We start from the raw sequence: 11,172 nt of genomic DNA, 5'->3' as shown, positions 1-11,172 counted from the left end.
AAGGGCCCATGAGGGAAATCCATGGGGACTGACAGTGATCAGAGCGGCCTCGCTTCTGCAGAGCCTGCTAGCAAGGACAGGGAGATCTTCCAGCTCGGCCCCCCACCCCTGCCTGGAGGCGTCTTCCACAGACAGGCCTGGAGACTCGGGGAGGGTCACCCTGGAGTCCCGCCAGTCACCTATGGGAGCGAGTCCCAGTCTTCCCTAGAAAGTCAGCGATGATCATTCACAAGAGTCGCTTGTGGGGCCGCTCAGAGCAGCTTGCCCCCGTCCCCCTCAGACGGAGCCCAGAAGGAGGGAAAGCTGAGGCAGCATGTAGGGAGAAGCCTTTTTATTGGGATTCTGCTACACACACAGTTGCAGAAAGCTGGGAAGACAAGGGCGCAGTCAGGGGCTCTCCCTGCACAGAGCATGTGGAACCCGTGGGGAGGGGCATTATGGGGCGCGTTACGGGGAAGGGGGGAATGACTGGGAATGACCAGAGGGCAACAGCTCCACCACCCCCACCCTTGATGCTACTTGGCATGAGGAATCTGGTAGGAGAGAGAGAAGAAGAAAAGAGAGAGAGAGAACGAGGGATGGGGGCCAGCAGCCCGGGTGCCGCCAGGGAGAGACAAGCAGGGCTGAGAGCTCCCGGCCCTCGGGCGTCACTGGGTCAGAGCCTGCACCACGTCCTTCACCAGCATGGTGCCGATCACCATCTTCTCGCTGTTGACGGTCAGCTGCGCAGCCCCCGAGGGCTGGGCGTCCAGGGTCAGCAGGACCAGGCTCCCGCTGGTCAGCGTCCTGCCTGCAAATCTGGGGTGAGGGCAGAGGCGGGGGCTCAGCCTCGCGGCATGGGGCCCTCCTGCAGAGCGGGCCTCCCCAGAGCCCATCTCGTCCCCTCTGCCGGTGGCCGCTACCTGTACTCGTCAGATGTCCCACAAGGGACACGACCCAGGTTGGCAACGGTAGTCACTTTCTGCACCACGATGTGGTCACTGCGACAGCTGTCTGGCAGCGTGAGCTTCTCTGTGATCTCGCTCATGCCTGTCAGCTTTCCTGGGGGGGGGTGGGGCAAAGGTCACGGTGAGGGCAGAGGTCATGCTGGGTCCAGAGGCTGGCACCTGGGTCTGTCCGAGCACCCTCAACTGAGTCCCCTGCAGGCTGGGCAGGTCTCACGCTAAAAGCGGGTCTGAATCCCTCAGACTCGAGGGGCTACTTCCGTCCTGGACCGCAGCCCACTTCAGGAACCCAGGCCCCCCGTCCCAAGCTCCAGCCGTGCTGCTGCCCAAAGACGGATCTGGCCCTTCCCCACCGTCAGACTTCTGGGCTACCCGCCCCTTGGGAGGGAGGGCCCGTGGACCTGGTGGCCAGCCAGCCCGAAGCGGTGTCCTCCACCCCAGCCCCACACGCTCCGGTCTCTCCTGGCTGGCCCTCCAACCCGAGTTCAGATCCCTCCCAGCTCCGGAAAGCGGAGTCCCCACAAACAGATCGCCAGTGGCTGTTACACTCTCGGTCAAGGCACCGGTCCCCAGCGGACAGGCCAGAGTGCAGTGGTCACGTGAGGCTCTGGGATGGACTTCTCATGTCACCTGCAGCGCGAGCTATGGACCCCCGGGCGTTCACAGCACCCCACAACCCCTCACTCTGCAGGCCGGAGCTTTCCTCTCCACTCACACACTCGGTGAGCGTGTGACCTCCACACACGGCCAGCTGTGTGACCTCCTGCCGCCTTCCCTGCAGCCCCTCTGTCCTCCCTCTCCTGCTGCCCCCATCCCCTTCCTTCCGGAGTAATGACATTTCCGTGCCCCTGTACCTTTACTCTCCCTGTGGCCAAGTGTCCAAGTCCTTAAAAAGTCCTCTCCATCATGCTACTGCTGTGTCTCCCTCCCCATTCATGGCCAAAGTCCTCCCAAGAAGGCTCTATTGCCTCAAGCCCTGGTCTCCTCCCACCCACTGCAGTTGGTCTCTGTCCCCTCTTTGCAATGATCTGCTCTCAGATGTGGGCAGCAGCCGCCTATAGCGTGGAACAGAAGGTGTTGGGTCATCCTGGCCTGTAGCCACCCCACCCCAGGACAGTATTCTGCCCTCTCTCCTCCCCGGGGTCTCCTTCTGCCCTCACTCTGCTCCTTCTCTTATCCCTCCCCTCTTTCTCCTGAAGAATGCAGGTTTTCCTCAAGGACGCTCCCTGGCCTCACCTTCCCACCCACCTCTCTCCCAGGGACATGTGGCTCATTCACAGCTCCAGCTCTCACCTCGGCTCCTGACTCCAACTGAGAGGTGTTTCCGGGCCAGAGACCCACACCTGCGGTCGCTTACCAAAGGGTCAGCTCCCGACCATGCCCCGTGCACCTCACCATCAGCTCATCTGGAACCAACCACGCTCCTCCCTCCTCCCCTGCCTAGCCCATTCCTCCTCCTCTGGCATCAGGGGTTGGGCAAATTTCAGTCGGCAAGCCAAATCCAGCCCACGGCCCACGACGTATTTTATATTTTTTAAGTGCCGGGGGGGGGCGCAAAAAGAAATCAAAAGATTAATATTTCACGACATATGAAAATTATATGAAATTCAAATATCAGTGTCCATAAATAGAATTTTATTGAAACATAGCCACCCTCATTCATTTACACGTTATCTGTGGCTGTTCTGTGTTAACAGCAGAGTTGAGTCATTGAGCAGAGATCACATGGCCCACAAAGCCTAGAACATTTGCTTTCTGGCCCATCACGGGAAAAGGCTGCCGACTCCTGGCCTAGGCAAGGGCACTGCCATTCTCCCTGCCACCCTGCCATCCTCGTACACCTCCCTCTTCTCCTTCTCAGGGCAGCGGGCAGCCCTCAGCTGCCCCCTGCCCAGCACCACTCCCTGCCCCAGCCCTGCAATGCCTTTGCCAGGGCGCTCATCCTGGTGCTCAACCTCTCTCACCAGATCTACTGCAACAGCCTTATACACAGTGACAGGATTTAGGCCAAGGTCACACACTGAGGGAGTGGCGGGGTCAGAATATGGAGCCAGGGCTCACGAAGCCCCATGCTTCTCCTCCCCAAGCTGTCCTTCCTCGTTGCCTGCTGCAGGCTCTCCCGGGGCGGTCCCAGCTGCCAGTGCTGCCGGATTCCCCTTGCTGAAGCCAAGGTCCCTTGGTCCATTCCTCAGGGACCTGGTCCCTTCCTCAGACACCTTCGGGGACCCTCCATGGCTAGGAAAATGAGGTCTACAGTCCTAATCTCCCTCACAGTGCTGGTGGACCTGGTAACTTTGGCGACCCCTTCCAGCTCCCAAATTCTGGGACTGAAATCTTGTAGCATAGCAACCCAGGCATCCAGAAACTAGAGCAGACCTCTCCTTTTCAGTTTTGTTCTGACTACCCCTCTGTGCTGTGGACTCCTGAGCCCCAAACCAAACTCTTCTCTCTTCCTGGTACTTTCCCTGACACGTACTCACGATATTTCCCCCAAGCTGGAATGTTGCCCTAGAATTTTCTGCCTGGCTGAGTCCCCCTCCCTCCAAAGCCTCACTGACCTGTCCCACCCTCGGTGAAGCCTCTGCTCTGAGGCTCTGCCTGAAGCTGGGGAGACTCCTCCAGCACCACGGCACTGTGGACTGACTGAGCCCCTCCCCGTCCACCCCAGGGAGCACTCACCCTGTTCCTTCTTGAACTCATTCTCGCTCATGAACACGGGAGCCATGAGCTCCCCGACAGGTGGCTGAATGGAGACATAGAACTGCCGGGTTTGGGTACTGCAAAGGGTGGGAGGAGACAGAGGGAGAGGAAATGAGGCCAGAGTCCTGCCCCTCACCTCCCACTTTGACCGAAGGCAGCAAGAGAGCAAGAGAGAAGATCTGAGGGCCTGGGATGGCTTCCAGACCCGGCAGCACATGACGTATCCCTGCGGTTCTGCTCCCTCCTCTCCCTATCCTCCACCCTGCCCCACCATGAGTTAGATACTCACCACAGCTGGAAGTTGGCCGCCTGGGTTGAATCACAGAAATTAATGCCCATTACAGCAGTAGCAGATTCTCCAGGTGCCAGGGACTCTGCGGGTATGAGGCAGGGAAAGGGGGAGGTGGGACACCATCACCTAATAGGTCTGGAACCCACCACTGCCAGAGCTGACCACCCCACCATGCACTCATGACCTTCTGAGCCCTTGGGAGATGGTTCTTGGTTTTCTCCTTAAATCTAAACACTCTCCCATTCCCTTCCCCCATTGAAGTCAGTCCTGAAATCACCAAGGCCTCAAGCACCTTCTGCCCTGAAACAGACTTGCTTGTTTCCTAGTCATCTTGTCTACCAGGGCGTGATCATATCAGATGCCCTCTCTGAATCCTCACAGCCTGGCCCGGCATAGAGGGCACCAGCAGCCACAGAAAGACTGACTCTGCCCAGGAGCCTCCTTCTCCACCACATCCAAGGCCCTCCGTACCGATTTCAGGGAACTCCTGGATGCTGATGCCAGCAGGCAGTTTGGGGGTGCCCACGTGCAGGCCCTTGATGGGGGTTTCAGAGCTGTTGGAGAAGTGGATGTGCACAGACACCATGTGGGGGTCCCCCGAGAAAGGCTGGCGGCTGAAGGTGTAGTCCACAGCCAGCCCCTCGCCAGCTACACGGTGTAGCAGCTCCTGCCTCCCAGCTCCTGACGCTGGACTCAGCAGCTGGAGGGGAGGAGGGCCAGTGTGGAAGTGAACAAGGAGAGGGCCTGTCCCCGCCTTGCCCTCACCTAGGGTCATCGAGCAGTGGAGACTCAAGGCTATCCCCTGCATCTCACCCCCACACACTGCACCACAGATGCGTCCCTGCCCCGAGTCCCTCCCCATCCCACTCACCGAGGGCACCAGTGGGGAGTCTGTGAGTGTCAGGCCCTCCAGGTCAGTAGCCAGACTGGTGGACACAATCGTAGGGGGAGATACAGGCTGGACACTGGGCGGGGTGACTGTGGGAGGAGACGAGGTAGGCTGTGAGGGAGAGGCGATGTGGAACTGGCTTGAGTTGAGGAGAGAGCACAGAGCTCAGGGAGCACACGGGTCAGCACCACGGACAGCGACGCACACGGCAGCCTACGGGCTCCCGGTGGTGTTTGCTCGACCCCAACCCCACACCTGGGAAGGTTGTCCTGCTGCCCTCTCAAACCCAGGAGTGTGTTCTGTCTCCTCCTCTTAGCCCGGAGACCTGAGGAACCTGATCCAGAGCGCCCATGGACCTTCTTAAGCAACCCTCCCGAGGTCTCCTTCCCCTGCTATTTCTACTACCCAAACTCACAGTCCTCTAGGTCAAGCAGGGAGATCTCCTTGGCTACCGGGGCACTTTTGCCACTGGGAGGCTGAAAGAGAAAAATGGGATGCAGGTGCGGGAGGAGAGAACCTGGCCTGTTGTGGGTTGGGTAGGTGATACCATGGTCTGTTCTAGATGGTGGGGAGATGACTGGGCCTGGCCCAGGACATGGGAAAGGCTCTGACCCACGAGCCCACAGGCCCCCTCCGGCCCCAAGGCTCTCACTGTTTTTTTCCGCCATGAGGCAGGTTCCACCTGCTCCTCCTCTGTCTCGGATGTCCTCTCAGACTCTGAGGAGCTACTGCTGGAATCACTGCCATCATCTGAAGATGAACCATCTCCTTGTCCCTCAGCCACCTTCTTCCTCTTCTTGGTCTTCCTCTTCCCACCTTCCTCCTCACTCTGTTCACTGGAGGAGAGAAGAGGGGGCAAATAGGGCTCCGGCCCAGCCTCAACACCTCTCCTTGCCTCCCAGAAGAGCAGGAGAAGCCCAGGAGGGAGGAGAGGGGAGTCAAGCCAGTGGAGGCCACATGTGGGCTCCTGTGCCTGGGCCCCGGCCCCAGACTGCTTCTCCACACTGCCCCCGTGAGGGGGCAGGCCCAGCACAGAGACCCCTGCAGCCAGCCACCGCAGCCATCATGGGAGTGGACTGGAGGTCTGCAGGCCCCACCAGATCAGGAGGAAGTTCGGGGGCTCTTAGGAGAGTGGCTAAGGCTGAGCATTCCCCCTTGTTTTCCAGAGGAGACCCCCTGAACCCCACCAGCCACCTGGCTAGCTCCCCTCTTACCTCTCACTGCTCCTCCCTTTCTCCTCCTCCTGGTCTTCACTATCAGACTCGCTGCTAGACTCCCCGGAGCCACTCTCGCCGCTGCTCTTGCTGTCCGAGGCGCTCTCGGACTCGGGGTCTGCAGAGGAGCCGGCTCAGGGCCCCTCCCTGTATGCAGACCCCCTTGGGTCCAGAACAGGTGCCCTGGGATCCCGCCATGACTCAGCAGGGAAACTGCACCCCCGAGGTTCCCCCGGCCCCAGACGTCACCTGGACCAACCAGGACACAGATGGACTCGAAAGCAACGTGCCATCCCCCGGGCCCACCCACAGACATACAGGTCCGCACAAGCAGCTGCACAACCCCCTGCACATGTGAAACCATGTGGAACACACACGTGGCCCGGGGCACGGTACCCCAGCTCTGCTGATCTCCTCACCGCTGTCCGCAGACTCTGTGGGGCCTGACCCCCCCTCAGAGTCCGAGTAGAAGGGCTTCTCCTTCTCCTTCCTCTTCTCTCGATTTGAGCACTTGGTCCATTCGGGTACCTGGAAATGGGGGTGGGGCGAGAGGAGCATCAAATCATGATTGGGGCGGAGGAAGGAAAGCACGAGGTTTCTACCTTGCACCCTGCCCTCCTTGGTCCAGTCTCCAAGAGAGAAAAATGGGGAGGGGAGGGGATGCTGCTGACGCAGGGAGAACTGTGAACCGAGAAGCAGGGTACAGCACACCAGGGGAAGGGGAGGGGCCGCACGGGGTCGGGGGAGAGAGCACAGCACACGGGCAGGGGGACCTCCGTGTATTCGCCCAACAGGCCCACGTGGGTCTCGATAAGGGAGAGATCTTCTTCCTGCATGTGGGGAGGGTGTCAGGAGGGCCAGGCCAGCACTGCCGGGCTCTCTGCTACCTGCGCCGCCCCCACCCCCCAAACACACAGTTCGGCCTTCACCCTGGCTGACCTCCACATTTCGCACAGATGGGTCTGGAGCTTCCTCCGGCCAGTCTGGGAGCTCCTGGTAGCCTGTGGCCTTGGCATTGAGCAGGTGGGACAGTGAGCCCAGCTGGAAGTGGTCCCGGTCTGGGGGCAAGGTTAGAGGTGAGGGCAGGAGGAGGTATTAGGAAATGCCCTGGGGGAGTTATCTCCCAGGTGGGGTGGACAGCTGGATCCCCCCAGCTAGGCAGGTGAAAGCGGTGGCTGTGACCTGTTAGGGACTTCCAGCCAGAAGTTAGGACCGCATGCCGGGAGATAAGGTTGTCTGGCCTGACTAGCGCGTGGGCTGAGGGATGGGGCGGGTGGGACTGTGGAGGAGGGCGGAGGGGGAGCGGGAGGGGGCTCCAGGCCCAGAGATGCTGCTCGCCCATCTGCTTGATTCTGTCTTGGGGGAGGCAGACACGTGAGTGGGCCTTCTCTTCTGGGGCAATGGGGTCTGTGTGCCTCAGCATGGCCAGGCTTGGGCAGAGGCCTGGTTGGTATGAGGATAGCAACTGTGAGGAAGAGACTGGCCAGGCTGGGTCAAGAAGGAGGAAGAAGACATGCCTAGTCAGGCTCTGGATGCCACAGGGAGGGGTGCGCAGTCGGAATGGGAGTAGGAAGGAGTCAGGGCCAGAGGCCCAGCCTGTGGTATCCGGAGGGTAACGCAGAGAGGGGGTGCTGTCGGGAAGGAGAGAGGGACCGCCTCTTTCCTGAGAGATTTTCAAATCTGTCCCCTCCCGGCAATGGGCGTCTGGCATTTCTCTAAAAGTCGTGATGTCTGGCTAAGACTGGGACTTCAGGGGCACGGGCCAGGTCTGGGGTCCTGACCAATTCCTCCCCCTCCCCCAGGAGATCACCCTTGATTTCAGCTCCCACCTTTGAAGGCTGACTCCAAGACGGGGGCTGGTTTGGGTGCCAGGAAGAGCTTCTTGGCATGGCGGCTGAGGGCCCCTCCCTGCTCCGACGGGACGATCAGCTGCCGGGTGAAGCGCGCTCGGTCACGGATGTCATAGTTCTGGTCGTACTTGGCCAGACTCAGCACGTACTGGGTCAGCAGCTTGGTCTGGGGGACGAGAGTGGGGACACGGGGGTGGGCGGGCCCTGCAGCAGATCCCGCAGGCCAACACCTGCCGGCCCGCTGCCTCCCGCACTCGCTGCCGGACCATTCTGCACTTCCCCTCGAGCCCCTGGCCCTACTCCTGACCCCAGCTCCGACAACGGCCGTGCCCCGCAGAAAAGGTCACCCTTTTAGAATCTCCTCCCTCTGGGCGGTGAGCTCCATTATTCCTCAGTCTGGGGGTCCCCCTGTCCCAGACCCAGCTCCTGCCCTGCCTACTCCAGCCCGGGCCAGCCTCTATGCTATGGGGTGCCAGGGTGAGTGCGGGGGGCACACGGGGATCCCCTTGGCAGGGGCTGTCCTCATGTCCCATTGGCCCACACGGTACGTTCTGAGCAGCCCAGAGTCTCAGAGGCCGTGAGCTCCCACAGAAGGTTCCGATGATACGAGAGCAAACTGCAGCTGCCTGTGGGGCTGCTGGGGTCCTGTGGGGTCCGTGGAGGCAGCCGCATCCCAGGACCCAAGATCCTGACTTCTGCCTGGATCCTGGCCTTCTGGGCCCTGCGTTCACAGCATGACAGGCAGCCGACGTCCTTCAGGGAGGCCTTCCAGCACCGTGTGCTGTGTAAGGCGCTTCACACGCTCTCATGTAACATCCCAGCCCTTCTGAGAGGCAGGGGCTATGCCCCCCCTTCCAGAGGGGCAGCAGAGTCAGAAGCGGCTCTCTCGGGTTAAGGAGTCAGTCAGCGCTGCTTCTAGGCCCGGGCTCGCCGAAGCCGGCCACCCACTGTCTCCCCCACTCCCCCCCCCCGCACCACCTCCCTGCTGCCATGAGGCTGCTGCCCCCACCTGGGTCTCCACCGCTTATGAGCAAGACAAAACCACCAAGTGCACAGACCTCAGGTCCCCACAGCCAGAGTGCCCGGGCGGCAGGAAGCAGCGGAGGAAGTCGAGACCCCAGTCGGGTCCTCCTGACATTGATGGGCATCTAGCCGAGGACATGGCTAACTCAGGTGACCCAGAGGGAGTGTCAGAAAGATGTCCACGAGGGGTAGAGCCCCGAGCTGCTGGCCGAGAATCAGAGCCACCGCTGTGGCAAAGCTAGAGAGCCGCTGTGACTCTCTTGTACCTACAACACAGCCCATAGGGATGTCGGTGGCCCCACCTTCTGCTCAGTCCCTTCCAGCAGTACAGCGCCGACAACACTGTTCCCATCACAGATAAGTACCCTCAGCACCAGACGCCCCAGCACAGCTTGCAGTGGCCCTCATCACAGGCCTTCCCTGCCCTGGGCCAGACATCGTCTGACCAGTCACGGCCGGTCGATGCCCTTATCGACATGGTCCACTGTCAAGTTGCTGCTGATTCCCTTCTACAGACATCCCAGATGGCCAACCACACTCTCTCCCTCCCCAAGTCCTTGCCTAGTTCCGGAAAGAAGTGGAAAGAAGTGTTAAGGGTTTGGATCCCTCTGTCCGCAGCTTTAACTGCACATCAACAACCAACACAGGAAGGGCCTGGTTCACACCCCGCTTGTCACTGCAGGATTTGCTTATAACAATTCACTACCCTTCCCCACCCCAAGGACCCACCAGAAGTCCTAGCATCCAGTCTGCACCACCAAGACCCTCCCCTCGCTCAGCCAGGATGTGCAGGATTCACGGGCAGCTCAAGAGGCCCAAGAGACCTGCTTCAGTGCACCAAGAATGAAACGAGGTTCCCACGGACCACTGGGCTCCAGCTGCCAGGAGAAGACTTTTAAGTGGGGAACATGGACCCCTTTTTGAGCACCAATGTCAACGCACCTGCTACCTTGGAACCACCTGTTAAATCACACCGGGACACTGGTTCTTCAAAATACGAAAGCAAAATACATCCTGACCTCACGTATAAAAATAAGCTCTAGACGGATGTGGCACACAGATTGTAAGGTCCTCCCGCACAGTCCCTGCCTCCTGCTGCTCATGCCTTTATGTCATCGTCTTGCCGTGAGTGTGGGCAAGACCCGAAACTCGCTTCTGACCAACAGGCTAGGGCAAAGGTCATGGGGGTAAAACATAATTCCATGATTAAGTTTCATTATACAAGCCTTGCTCTGGAGACTTTTTCTCCTGGTGGCCTGGAAGAAATAAGCATCCGTGTTGGGAGACCCCCCTGGCGAGGAACTGAGGGTGGTCTCTCGAACAGAGAGCAGTCTCCAGCCAACAGCCAGAAGGAGGCCGGGGCCTCGGCCCCACCATCCCGAGGCCCTGCATCTAAGCACCAACCAGGCCAACCTAGAACGCCAACCTAGAAGAGAACCCTTCCCTGCAGAGCGCCGGACGGGAGCCCAGCCCTCAGTGGCATCTCGGGGCAGCCTTGCACACGGCCCAGTGAAGCCGCGCCTTGACTCCCAGCCCACAGAACTGTGAGAAAATACCCACATTGTCTTAAGCCCCCGGGTTTATGGTAGCTTGTGACACATCAAGAGAAAACTACAACGATGGATCAGAAAATACAAAACTCTAAATCTAGAGAAGACTGTAGGTGGGATTTTTAATTGATCTGTGAACGGGGAAACAACTTTCTAAATACGAAGGCACTAGAAGGAAACAGAAATGGAAAAGTTAGGATACTGAACGAGACAGGGATGTGTAACTTTTGGGTGACTCCGTATAGGCACCAGAAATGTTTTTTTAAGAGCTAAAGAAATAGAAGATTAATAGGGATCTTTTCTAAGTGGCAGACCTATGGGTAACTTATATTTTTAATTACTATTTTTTTGGGTTTTCCAAATGGGTTATAATGATCATACATGACCTTTATGATATATTAAAAAAAAAGTTACTTTTTTTTTTTTTTTAATTCTGCAGAACTCTATCAAAATTTTCCATCCATGGTAGAGGCCAGATTCTGGCTCCCACCACGCTCGTAGCAGACCCTCCTCCCACACATCTCAGCCGGCATATCAAAAGCAAACTCACTGCTGAAAGTTGCCCCAGGTGTCAGACCCCAGGTGCTGTAAGGACCACCTGGACTGGGCCTCGGCCCCCAGCCCTCTGTCAGTACCTCTATTATCTGAAATTTCGTGGCCTCTGGCCCGGAGCCTGATTACCTGCTGAGGCTTATGAGGCACAGCTATGT

The 11,172-nt window shown here is 58.9% G+C and overlaps 1 protein-coding gene across 5 annotated transcripts in view; it reads right to left on the bottom strand.

Moving 5' to 3' along the window:
• Positions 1-317: 317 nt before the first annotated feature.
• AP3B2 (adaptor related protein complex 3 subunit beta 2) overlaps positions 318-11,172 on the bottom strand; it is a gene marked incomplete at its 5' end in the record, with an annotated part of 29,266 nt that continues 18,411 nt past the window's right edge. For 4 of the 5 annotated variants that reach the window (XM_080808833.1, XM_080808834.1, XM_080808830.1 and 1 more), the window contains 12 exons: positions 318-798; positions 903-1,041; positions 3,624-3,721; positions 3,934-4,018; positions 4,408-4,636; positions 4,808-4,914; positions 5,241-5,301; positions 5,478-5,661; positions 6,040-6,157; positions 6,459-6,567; positions 6,979-7,097; positions 7,869-8,055. In XM_080808833.1, coding sequence (XP_080664959.1) covers positions 648-798; positions 903-1,041; positions 3,624-3,721; positions 3,934-4,018; positions 4,408-4,636; positions 4,808-4,914; positions 5,241-5,301; positions 5,478-5,661; positions 6,040-6,157; positions 6,459-6,567; positions 6,979-7,097; positions 7,869-8,055 — 1,587 coding nt within the window. In that variant the 3' untranslated portion in view covers positions 318-647. Of the gene's footprint in view, positions 799-902; positions 1,042-3,623; positions 3,722-3,933; positions 4,019-4,407; positions 4,637-4,807; positions 4,915-5,240; positions 5,302-5,477; positions 5,662-6,039; positions 6,158-6,458; positions 6,568-6,812; positions 6,870-6,978; positions 7,098-7,868; positions 8,056-11,172 lie in introns of all 5 variants that reach the window. The other variant, XM_080808832.1, reaches the window with a different exon arrangement.

This window comes from Martes martes (assembly GCF_963455335.1).
Source record: "Martes martes genome assembly, chromosome: 7".
Taxonomy (NCBI): domain Eukaryota; kingdom Metazoa; phylum Chordata; class Mammalia; order Carnivora; family Mustelidae; genus Martes; species Martes martes.
The sequence above is the reverse complement of the archived record's forward strand: the minus strand, read 5'-3'. Positions and strand labels throughout refer to the sequence as shown.